General features: G+C 46.8%; 1 protein-coding gene across 1 annotated transcript in view; it reads right to left on the bottom strand.

Annotated features, from left to right (window-relative positions):
* Nucleotides 1–12,203, bottom strand: part of Trpm (transient receptor potential cation channel, subfamily M) — a 223,019-nt gene extending 210,816 nt beyond the window's left edge. The window contains exon 1 of the mRNA XM_089545375.1: nucleotides 11,422–12,203. Within this exon, the coding sequence (XP_089401501.1) occupies nucleotides 11,422–11,550 (129 nt within the window). The 5' untranslated portion in view covers nucleotides 11,551–12,203. The remainder of the gene's footprint in view (nucleotides 1–11,421) is intronic.
* Between the last annotated feature and the right edge of the window lie 743 nt (nucleotides 12,204–12,946).

Below are 12,946 nucleotides of genomic sequence, written 5' to 3'. Positions count from 1 at the left end.
TTACTTTTATTTTAAGGCGAAAGCCTTTAATGGCTCATATTCGCGGCCATGACTCGGTCCATCCATCCATTACATCTTAAGTGAAAGTCAGAACTATCATTGCTAGTCACAAGTCATGACTAACTAGTCATTAACCAGTCATAACTAGTTAGTCATGACTGGTTAGTCTTCAACCAATCATGACTAGTTTACCCCGCCGCGGTGGCCCAGTGGTTACGGCGCTTGGCTGCTGACCCGAAAGGCGCGGGTTCGATCCCGGCCGCGGCGGCTGAATTTCGATGGAGGCGAAGTTCTAGAGGCCCGTGTACTGTGCGATGTCAGTGCACGTTAAAGAACCCCAGGTGGTCGAAATTTCCGGAGCCCTTCACTACGGCGTCCCTCATAGCCTTAGTCGCTTTGGGACGTTACACTCCAATAAACCAACCAATCATGACTAGTTAGTCATGACTAGCCAATCCAAGTCGCCCCATAGCCGCCTCGTACGTATGTGCCTACGGCCGTCGTCTCTTTGGTGGCAAGGCTTTCGCCTCGCGCAATTTATATCTTTCAAATGCCACCTCAATTTTCCACCTCAGTTCTCATACCCAACAATTCTGGACAAAAATATCTTCAACGAAAAAGAGTTTATCAGCGCTATTTTTTCATATATGTGACAATTCACTATAAAAAATCAATAAACCATTTTATCTTCCCTTGGCAGGCTTGCATTTTTTTGCTATTAACATTTTTGCAATGGTAAAAAATGTTCCCCATTGGTTTTCTATGGCAGTCTTAACTGCTCGATGCGGGTGATGGAAACACTTTAAAAGGGAGATTTCGCTACGCACAGGAACAATGAACCATTACCTTGAATATTTCCATAACGGTACCTTACAATATTCCAATACTAAAAATTTTATTCAAGAAAGCTGCACATGCTAGGCACAGCAGCTATGGCTCAAATTAACTCGCCAAATTTCATTCATGAAATGAAACATGTCAGCTTCGTCACAAGCACCAACCAACTTCAGTTCTAAACAAAACCTTTTTTGTCGACTACAGAAAGCCCTGTAATATTTCTTAAAATTTAGTTCTTTTTATACGATGAAATCTTCTGTGTTACCGAGCAAATCAATTCATGAGCGAATTTTGATACGCCCTCCGCGTTGCCCAATCCATTTCGCTGAGTAATCTGCGTTTTCTTTCAGCTAACGATGACGTCAGTGTGCAACGTGGTGTCTCAGATTGCAACCACGCTTACACACTCCCACGACTTCCACCGAATATACGGAGACATAAGTGTTTACAGTAGCGTGAGGTGTGCTTCGTCGTGCAGCGACGGCAGAGTATTCACAGCTCTGGAGCGTGCAGACGCAGCCAGTCGCCTCTCTGAACGGGGAACCCGAAGCGCTAAGCTGTGCACACAAACAACGCCTGCGTGTACGAAAATACAGACAGGAACCCAAGCAAACACGCGCGTATGCAGGAGCCTATCTTCGGTAGCTATAATAAACGACGCCTGCGCATCCTGTCGCGGTCTTCGCTCTCTATCGGCAAACCAAAGCCGAAAAAGCCCGCATTTGCTATAAAAAGAAAGCAGCAGCCGTCTTTGCAATGCTTAGTATATATCGAAAGGGCTCGAATACTCTGCTGCTGGGGGAATGTGGCGACGTTTAGTGGCTGCTACAGAGCTTCATAAAGTAATATTCTAGTAACATACTGTACTTTATTACACTCAATTATATGCTTTACGGCACTATTCTAACTTACTGTGAGCATATGTAGTAATCTAAAACTATATTTTATTGCTAGCAATATTCCTAACATGGTTTTCTCGTACTACTGCACTTTTCTAGGAGGAAACCACTGAGGAACCACTGCACTGGATGAACCACTGCCAAAACGGTTGCCGCTGAGCATCTGGTAAGAGGGTTTAAAACCAAAGTCAAAAGTAGCCAGAAGTACAGGGTTGGCCAAAAGTTCTCAGGCCACAGGGTCTGCTGTTCAGCGGCATAATATGCTACTTGTGATAGAAATAAAGTTATTAAGGTTAACCTCAGAGGTGAGCATGATACTTCTGCTACCCTGTATAAAAATTTTGGGCTTCGGTTGTGTCGTAACTACTCGACTATAGCGCTCGAAAGCAGACCCTATGGCGTGGCAACTTTTGACCGACACTGTACCTCCGTCATTCATTTCTGGCGACAGATTTGTTGTCAACGACAGCGATATAAGACTAACAGCACAAAAGAATCTCTGCACGCTCAATCACCCGGGTGGAATAGATACTGACACCCTGAGTGGAATTTAGATTCATTTATTTATGAGCTGGCTAGGTACTTCGAAGATTGGGGACTTCTTTTCTTGTATCCTCATAGCAAGCTATATTCGGAGAACCATCAGAAGCATGTACACGCTCATCACATTTCGAAATTTTGATGCTGTTCTAGCCACCTGAGTCGCTTAGAGTCGGCGTTTAAAATTGAAAGTGACAGGGCCTTCAGGAAGCTTTCCGAATTGAGAAGGGCAACGGATGTTCACCGAAATGTCTTTGTGAGCCGACAAAGACATTTCGCCAAAGCCGCTCCGGTGCCAGAAACTCGAGCAACCTAAGTCTCAGGTGCTAGAAACTGCCTGCTAATGCCGGGCATCTTACTATGTATTAAAACAAAGCACCGTGTAAAAAAAAAAATGAAATGGCCGTTTCAACATATCCGCACGGCTCTTAGGGCTCCTAAAGGCTCCTTGATTTATACAGTTCAGCCTTGGAAGCACCGAACCAGCATTGGGAAGCCGCTTTCTGGGAAAGATGTCAGAGGCCGGAAAGATGTCAAAGCTAAAGCCTAAGGACCCAACCGGATCTGTCAAGGAAGAACAAGACGTACTGCAGCTAATGGAGCTGGTGACCGGAGTTTTGCGTCCCGAAACTGCACGCCAGCAACGAGGGACGCCGTCGATGTGGGCTCCGAGTTTAGACCACGTGCGATTTTTTGAAGTCCGTTGACATTGCACAACCCACGGGTGCCTTTTCGCATTTCGCCTTCATCCCCGTGATCTTCGTCTCAGCAGCCCAGAAAGTTCACGCGCTCTCTGGAGATTGGGGATTTCAAATAAGAAACATAATTACGTTATGCAATGTTCGCTGAATCAAAACTATGCATTTGGTTTCGCGCATAGCAAGGAGTGAAAAAAAAAAGATCTGAGTTACTCTTACAAAAATACTCTTACAAAAATATTGAAGGTAATTGTCCATTCTTCTGATATGCAGCAAAATCATTATTTTAAAGTGTTTCCATCGACCCCATCGAACAGTCAAGACTCACATAGAAAACCAATGGCGAACACTTTTCGCGACAGCAAAGACGTTAATAGAAAAAGATGCAACACATCCGCCGGGTGATCTGCGGATATATTGATTGTTATAGTAAAATTTTACATTATATGAAAAAAAATTGCGTTCATAAAAGGTTTCCCGCCGAAGATTTTTTTGTCCAGAATTGGTGGGTATGCATAAAACATGAAAGCGATGTATAGTGTTCGAGTGTTAATAGAATATGACTAACAAGTAGTGAAAAAGTAGCCAGGAAGCGAACCCGAACTTTTTTGCCACCGAGCGTTCCAGAAAGTGGCCAGCTTGGCGCGAGGTAGCCAATGACGGCAATCCTAAATTATTCACCCCGTATGCCTGTTCCTACCGGCCTCAAAGTGGCCTTCCGAACTCGGTCAATGATGAAAAACTGTAGCGCTCGAGACAAGGACACAACGAAGACGACAACACATGCGCTATTTAACGTATGCAGAACGACAAGGATCTTGCTCTGCACACTGCTGTTGTGATGAGCGACACAGTTTGAATAGGACTGGTGGGAAAACACACAAATGGGCCCGATGAACTAGAAATGAACTTGATCAGGGTGGATGTTTGGGCGAGTTGGTCGCTCATGATGAAAAACTGTAGCGCTCGAGACAAGGGCACAACGAAGACATAGCGCATGTGTTGTCGTCTCCGTTTTGTCCTTGTCTCGAGCGCTACAGTTTTTCATCATGAGCAACCAACTCGCCCAAACATCCACCCTGATCGGACAATGAAAATGTGTGTCTTTTAAAAAAATCCTCCTGTGAGCCGGTAAATGTCTCCAACATGACGACGGAGTATACCGTTAGAGCGCTTTAGATAAGCGCGCTTCAGACACGAAGAAAGTGGGGCACCTTTGCAGTAAGCGGGACCTCAGCCGCATTATACGAACAATGCGTGTAAAGTATGAACGGACGGTCTGCGTGCTGGTGCCTTTTCTTCCAGTATGTTCCCTTATGTTTTGAAAGTAACTTCATTTTTAATGTTTTGACATTACTACTGTCGGGAATCGCGAGGTCGCAGCGAACCGGGAGGAAATTGCAACCAGCGCAGTAGGCTTCCGGAACTGAACTGCTCGTGCCGTGCTTGCGTACACAGCACGCGCTGCTCATCTTTATTCTTCCGTTTCAGATCTCAGCTGGCGCCAAAGTGCCTTCTGTCGATATTAGCGCCTCCGCGATGCGGCAGAAGTGGGCGTTACACTACCCTCGCTTCAAAGCGAGGTGGAGTGGATGGAGACCTCTGGAGGGCTGAAGGCAAGTGGGTAGTGGGCGGAGACCCCCTGGAGGGTGGCGGCTGCATCACACAATAGTCGGACGAACTTGGTCGTCTGTCCGTCTCCTGTGTGGTACCATCGCTATCCTCCAGGGGGCCTCCACTCACTGCCCAACCAGCTTTGCCCTTCATACATTTCTACCCTCAATGATCTTCCACCTACCATCAAACAAACCACCCTTAACCGTCCAGGAGCTGCACCTGCATACTGTAGGAACTGCACCTACACACTCGAGAAGACCGCCGCACACAACCCACGCATCTTTGCCCTCTACCCATCATCACCGTCCAGAAGGCGGCACCCACCACCAGCCAACCCACATCCACCCTACAGATGCTTCGCAAACAAAGAGAGCTGCTTTTACACTTATCCCGCATATCCATGAACGAAAAAAAAATAATCTTGATGACGCGGTGTCTCCAGATTGCCTATCTTTCTCAAAGCCGCTCAGTCTTCGAGCTGAAAATTTTGTAACCGGTTAAGGGGCTAAAGATAATTACTTTGCACATTTTGTCGCTTTATTACCTTAATAAGCAATTGACGGGAATGAACCAAAGTGCCAATGACATAACTTCAGCCATTCGCATGCATAAGGTTAGCTTTTTTTTCTTTTTGTGTCTTACCCTAATTTCGCTCTACCAATGTGGCCGCAGTACTTGCACACTAAATGAATTTCCAAAAACAAATTCTTTTTACAACAAAACTCACCACCCATAAGTGAGAATGAAATCACTGACTAAATGGTCACGCAGGTAAAACCGGTGTGTTCGGCGAAGCAGCAGAAGACAATGCACGCTGAACTCGAAACCCCGATTGGAGGAGAGGTCAGCTTCAGGGCAGATAATGGGCAGTCCCCTTTATGCAAGTGTAAACTAATGAAAGTGAAAGGAAAGTAAAAAAAAACTACTCAACCCAATAAGAACTTGCTTTGGGGCTAGTTGGTTCATGATTGTAGTTCAGAATGGCGCAAAAGACACACACACAGGAAAAAAGGGGATGACACAAAGAGCGCCTACTACCAACTGAATTTATTTCAGAAACACCCTCTTCTATAAGGCAAGACATATCAACCACGAACCGGAAGCAGAAAAAACACATATTCATGGTTTGAATTCATATTTCGAAACACCATCGGCGGAAAAGAAAACCACAAGAACAAAAAACAGAAACTAGAACTACACGTGCCCGTCCAAGAAACCCAGCTCCTGGCGGCATAGTTTAATCGATGAAGTGCTAATGCACGTGGACCCAGCTTTCTGTATATGGTATGCTTCTATAATCTCTCTTTCAAATCGCTCCTTGCCTCTGCCGATAAACGTTGCCTGTTCCAGCATCGGTCCGCAATCTCTGCACTCCCTACAGTGATCCGGCAGGTTGTCCCTGTCATTGTTTTTAATTGTTCTTCTGTGCTCGCTAGCTCTCTCGTTGAAACACCGGCCAGTCTGGCCAATGTAGGCGGATCCACAGCTGAGCGGTATGCGATACACGACTTCGGACTTGCATTCGGTGAACCGTATCTGATGTTTGATAGCGCATCTTCGGGGTCGTCTGTTCATCATGGAGCAAACTTTTGCAAGCTTGCATGGTGCTGAAAACAACACATTTACACCATATCGACCCCCTACCTTCTTGATATTGTGCGCTATCTTATGCATGTACGGAATTACCACCACAGGCCTCTTGTCTTCCTGCTTGCTTTGCGTATCACCGCTAGAAGTGACCTTGATTTTTTGTAGCAGAGATTCACATATCGCTGTTATCATCATACACGGGTAGCCAGCGCTACCCAGTCTCACTAGCTGCTTGTCAAAGCCGGCCTGCAAAGCCGGCCTGGATGACCCTTTCCTTATCCGGAATTCTGACTCCGTTTTAACTGAAATGAAAGCAGGGTTGGACAAGGCATCGTGTGCCTTTTCAATAGATGTAGAAAACCTTTATTACTCTGTTCCTCACGATGGCCTCTTTACAGCTATTAGCGAGAAGTTAAACGAGTCTGATGAAGTAGAATTTCAAAACGCCTGTGGCATAACCAGTGACCACTTTATGTCATTGCTAGAATTTTATCTTCACTCTACTGTCATTGATTTTAACCAGAAGTTTTATTTGCAAAGAGATGGAATATGCATTGGCTCGTCTATTGCCCCTATTTTAACCGACATCTTTTTATCATTTATTGACAAGCGCATTAGTGCGCAGTTGAATGGGACACCTGTTAGACGGGTTTTCCGCTTTGTTGATGACTATTTTATTCTTTTTGACGGGACCTCTCCTTTTATCTTTGACGATGCTGTTGCTGATGTTCTTAACATTTTTAGAGACAGTTCTCAAGGCCTTACGTTTACTTGGGAACTGCCTCAAGAGGGCAAAATCCAGTTCCTGGACATTCTGTTTGATTTCTCTAAAAAAGACCATGTGTGTTGGGTGTACAACCCCCGTTCTAAGAAAAGCCTCATGCCGTTCAGCAGTGCCCACTCCAAACTGGTCAAACGCAGCATTGCCATCACGTGCCTACACGCAGCTCTCTCGAAATCCTGCGATCATTGTGTGCAGGCCGGCTTTGACAAGCAGCTAGTGAGACTGGGTAGCGCTGGCTACCCGTGTATGATGATAACAGCGATATGTGAATCTCTGCTACAAAAAATCAAGGTAACTTCTAGCGGTGATACGCAAAGCAAACAGGAAGACAAGAGGCCTGTGGTGGTAATTCCGTACATGCATAAGATAGCGCACAATATCAAGAAGGTAGGGGGTCGATATGGTGTAAATGTGTTGTTTTCAGCACCATGCAAGCTTGCAAAAGTTTGCTCCATGATGAACAGACGACCCCGAAAATGCGCTATCAAACATCAGATACGGTTCACCGAATGCAAGTCCGAAGTCGTGTATCGCATACCGCTCAGCTGTGGATCCGCCTACATTGGCCAGACTGGCCGGTGTTTCAACGAGAGAGCTAGCGAGCACAGAAGAACAATTAAAAACAATGACAGGGGCAACCTGCCGGATCACTGTAGGGAGTGCAGAGATTGTGGACCGATGCTGGAACAGGCAACGTTTATCGGCAGAGGCAAGGAGCGATTTGAAAGAGAGATTATAGAAGCATACCATATACAGAAAGCTGGGTCCACGTGCATTAGCACTTCATCGATTAAACTATGCCGCCAGGAGCTGGGTTTCTTGGACGGGCACGTGTAGTTCTAGTTTCTGTTTTTTGTTCTTGTGGTTTTCTTTTCCGCCGATGGTGTTTCGAAATATGAATTCAAACCATGAATATGTGTTTTTTTCTGCTTCCGGTTCGTGGTTGATATGTCTTGCCTTATAAAAGAGGGTGTTTCTGAAATAAATTCAGTTGGTAGTAGGCGCCCTTTGTGTCATCCCCTTTTTTCCTGTGTGTGTGTCTTTTGCGCCATTCTGAACTACAATCAACCCAATATTTCTCTGTAGAACGTCAGGACTAGTGCATGGCCAATCGGGTGGAAAGCTCATATTGTTGGGATGGTTGAGACATGCCTTCTCTGCTTTTCTTCCCGGTGGTTCACATGCAAGCGACAGAGCGAATTCAGCGATTGAGCGGCTCGTCGCAGCGAAAATTTCCAACTTGTTGGAACCTTGTCGCTCTCGCCGCGACGACTCGAAACAGGCTTTTGCGCCGCGGCGACAGGAATCGCTAGGGTTTTCGCTTGCATATGAAACAGGCTTTACGGGCTAGAGTGTATTTCGCTCACATACAACGCCATCTGTTGGACGCCACGTGACATCCATGTCTAACTCGTTCGTCAGTCGCACTTCAGGCTTTTCTTCTCGATCTAAGCCTAAACATAGGAACAAGAAAAATCAAAAGAATTCCAAACTTCCTGCGCGCCTTTGATGCAGAGAAATCAGGGCAATAGTTTGTATGCACCGAGTCTCTCCACCCCGCTCCATGATGTCCACTCCAATGCTCGAAGTGACCGCGACCACTTGTGTCACGTGACCTACATGGGGCACTTCTCTAGAACGTTCACTTCGCATTCTAACAGAATAAAGTTACGCCGGAGTCCTTAAAAATTTCATGCACAACTGTCCGGTAAAAATGCACACACAAAACCTTGTCCCTGTATCTGTTTTCTGCCGTTTCTGTTTTGTGAAAACGCTTCCAGGACGGCGCGTGGTCATAAACACACTAATCAAAGAGATGGACGTAAATTGCACTCGATAGCGTAATACTTGACTGTCTCTTGTGGAGAACCTTCCAAAGGAAGTTCCCATTTTTGCTTTTGAGAACAGAGTACAAGCTGTTTAATATAGATGCGTTTACGGTCCACGCAAGATATGACAGACGACGAGAAACTCGCTAAGTAATAAGCTCGTCAGAAAGTACCACAGTAGCCTGCTTAAAACTGTCAGCGATGCGCCGACCACCAGCCTTCTTCAACCGTTCCGCATCGACTTGCTTGAAACTGATGTCAAAATTCATTAATTCGTATTCTAGAAGAGTAACGCTTCAACAACTAGTGTAAAGTACAAACCATGCTTATGAATGTCAGCACCGCATGTCTTCTGCAACTGCATACCTTGCTTCATTGCAGTGACTTATGAACGGGTTTGATGCCAGAAAAAAAAAAAAACAAGTGTACATTATACAAATATATACAGCACATTGTGAAGGGTCTAACAGGAGCACTTAGCTGAAAAGAAAAAATTTACAATTGCACTCTTAAATAGCAAAAGCTTGCCACTACCACTGCACTGACAGCAATTTTCAGATGCAGATATGTCCGAACGAAAAAAAAAAGAATGAAGGAGCTCAAATGGGCTGTTGGTAACAAGGGCATTTTTTTGCTGAGCATTTTAATAAAATATTATTCAACAATCAAGAGTATGTTTAGGAGCGAGCATGAGCAGGTGGTTACGTTCGAATATGTCTTTTCTCGATCACCATAGGAATCGGAACGCAACAAGAGTAGTAGCGTAAGTCATTGATGATTGACACAGGCTCACCTTGGCAAAGTATATTTATAATTTTTTTTTTGCAATTTTATTAGAGGGGACGCATCGGCACATCGGGTTCATATAAGTTTGCAAAAAATTTCCCGCCGTTTCATTTTTTTTTTCTACTAGGCTCAAAGGGCTGTCGACTACCCGCAAACTTAATATCATGTAGTGGTGGAGCATTTGTATTGATCGATGCAAAAAGAAAAAGGAAACATATATGATCGTGCCATTCATTTACGTGTTATCCAAAGAAACCGCAACGGCCCTTAAGGCTGGAGCTTGCGGACGTTCAGCTCAGATGTTATCGACACTTCTTGATGAAGAAACGCGAACTTTCTCGCTTGTCTTGTGCATGCAACAATGCGTCGTGCACCTTCTATGCTAGGGCTCATTGATGCTTTCTTAGCGAGGGCGCTGGGAGCGACGAAGAACGATGGCGGGAGACAGTGTAAATCAGTGCAAGTCGAGCACCACCACGGGACCACCGCGGAGTATCGTGGTGTGTCTGGTCTCGCTAGGCCTATCCAGTGTCGGGCACTGTCCTTTTTCAAAAGTTCCGAGGACTTAAAGTTTGCTTCTGGGCTCTTGCAGTGTGGCTGGTGTCGCATCCACAGAGACCTTTCGAACTTTGCCCGTGCGACTAGGCCTCATATTCATGCATGGCCCAGCAGCAAACTGAGCGATTGGCCACTTTTTAAAAGACAGGTTCATCGAGAGGAAGAATGTGTGTACCGTGCAACTAATTTCCCTCGGTCGTTTTGCAACTAGTCTACAGGACCTAACATACGAGTGGAATGCGCATGATATAGTGAAAATAGTTTTACTTATACTAGATCATCCAAGCCTAAGCTTTGCTAATAGAGAAATTAAACGTTCATATCTGCGAATTGCTGATATCATTTTATTTTTTCAGAACTGACAAGGCGGTTCCGACTGAGAAAAACAAACTAAAAAGTCAGGTCTCTCAATGCAGATCGGGATGTCTGGCACAAGGCTACAGCTTTCGTGGGCCTTTTCTTTTCCGATTCTACACATAGGAACAGCGCAGCAAGCGGAGCTCAAGCTGTCAAAATCTGCGCTGTACGTTTTCTGCCTGGCTATTAAACCACCCGCCATGTCTTCGCAATTCCAAACAATGCGCTGGGCTCATTCTACGCCAAGCAAAGGTCGAACTGCTTCACCGTGTCCAACGGCACGATCTGCTCTTTCGTACAGCCTACTAAAGTAACTTTTTTTTTGCGCGAATGAGCTCCGTCGGTGAGAGACCAGGGTTCAAGGTATGAGCCATCAGAGCCATGACTACGCACTGCACCGCCATTGAAAGACACTGCACCACAAAAACCTAAAACATGAAAATCGAGCGTACACGTACATGCATTCGTTTGTGCCCCTGTTCGACGAGTACGAGACATCGTAACAAACCAATGTCCTATCATATGCACCACCAGGCCACAGCGTAACCACCCGGCACTGGTGCAGTCTTTGTCGAAAGTAAAGAGACCACCGACCGCATGACCGAGGCTGCATGAGGACGGGTCGCGCACTACAGGCTTCTGCAGCTGATTAGGCTCTACAAATTTCTTGAAACTGAGAACAGTTGCGCATATTCAGAACTTTGAAACACCTGAACTGTCGCATGAGCTTCGAAGCACAGCCTGCTGACGTCAGCTCCTATCGGCCGCGCGTTGCGTTCTGTATTTTTGAGAGACTCGACACTCAACGCCCGGTGAAGCGTCGATCCCAATCTAACTCTAAAAGCAGTGACTAACTTTCGGAGGTAGAAACTTCGCGCACCACGTTACGCTACAAAAATTCCACTCTTCGTCCCAAAGACGCTCACCTTTCTGTCAGCTGCGAAGGGTATGAGGCACACACTCTGTCGGCCGTCTCCACCCATGGCTCCGGCGATGCTGTATCGCACACTCCTCGTCACTCCCCCAACTTGGGGCACCTGAAGATTCATGGCCATCGCACAAAACCGCTTCTCGGGCAGCGGTGACGACGATATGGGGCAATGTGCACCAGAGACGACGATGATGGCACGAACAAGGCTACCACCTCCGCACGTCCACTCTCCCCCATTTCTCGCTTTCTTGAGCAAAAGTATCCGCAGAGACGCCTCTACAGACTCTCCCTGAAACGAGAGGTCACCCCCTCCGTGGCATGGGAAGTCTTCGCAAAGCGTAGCATTTTTCTTTTCTTTTTAACTCACTCGGTTCCGTTTAAATTCACGCTTCTGTTTTCTTCCTGTTTAGTCAACGTTGCTACCGCGAGAAACTTACTGCCTTTAATCTCAGCGTAAAGCAATGCGATGTCACACAGCGAGCTGTTGATCACACTCTTTTGCGCGCGTTACCGAAGATAAACTTCCCTCAACTTGAGCAACGGGACAACTTTCTCGGAGGCGCGGCGGGCTCTCCAAAAGAAACTGCATCCCACGCACGACAAAGTGGACCGACGCTCGCGGGACACTCCGGCGGAGCTTGTTGCGCGGTGACGCAGGTGCACCTGTCGCCGTAATCCATGGCCGGGATTCGCCGCCGCAAGCGCCGTCTTCGATGGTGGTGGTGGTGTTAGGTCCGAGCGCCAGTCGAAGAGCGCGCGCGCGCACAGCTGCCTGCGCTCGGCGCAGGGCTTGAGAGGAGACTGCTGGTGGTTTCTAAGCGGCGCCGGGATGAACCTGGGGCGCGCGCGGTTTGCGACGACGGAGAGGAGGAGGGGGAGAGTGCACCGCCGAGGACGCGATTGCGGCCCGGTTGGGGAAAGGGAGATCGATTGCGCGCTGTGCCTTGCTGGAGTCCCGGAGCTGCGCGTGGATGGGGGGAGAGGAGGGTAGAAAAACTGGGCACCTTTTTCGCGGGAAAGAGAGGGAGAGGAGATTTCAGGGAAAGCAACGGAGGTGTACACCTATGCCGGTGCGCATAACGCTTGGTGTGCTCGCTCCGTTTGTTTTTCTCTCTCTCTCTCTTTCTTTCTCCCTTCTTAACTCTTTACTCCCCTTTTCCCTCTTTTTTTTTAACCCTTTACTCTTTTAGTACAGCTCTCTGGCTCTGGTTCTGGATGAAGGGTTATAACGGCTGCAGTAGTTAGTACGTGCTCGGAGAAACATGAGGCTGTTTGTTTTGCCCGTGCTTTGCACTCCGAGTTCGGAACTTCAGGTGGGGTTGCTGCTTCTTTTATACGTTCCTCTCGCGTTTTATTCGAGCGTATAAAATGGAGCTGCAACACCGCTTCAAAGCAGAAATTTTCGGAGTTTTCCTCTCGCGGCGGCCATCACCTTGGCAGCGGTTAGCGTGCTATAAGTCGACAGGAATGTCAAAGAAGTTTTAGTTTTCTGGGAAGAACCAATGTCGGTTCCGAACCGG

The sequence above is a fragment of the Amblyomma mixtum genome, chromosome 5 (assembly GCF_055824585.1).
Source record: "Amblyomma mixtum isolate Tamu chromosome 5, ASM5582458v1, whole genome shotgun sequence".
Classification (NCBI taxonomy): domain Eukaryota; kingdom Metazoa; phylum Arthropoda; class Arachnida; order Ixodida; family Ixodidae; genus Amblyomma; species Amblyomma mixtum.
The sequence above is the reverse complement of the archived record's forward strand: the minus strand, read 5'-3'. Positions and strand labels throughout refer to the sequence as shown.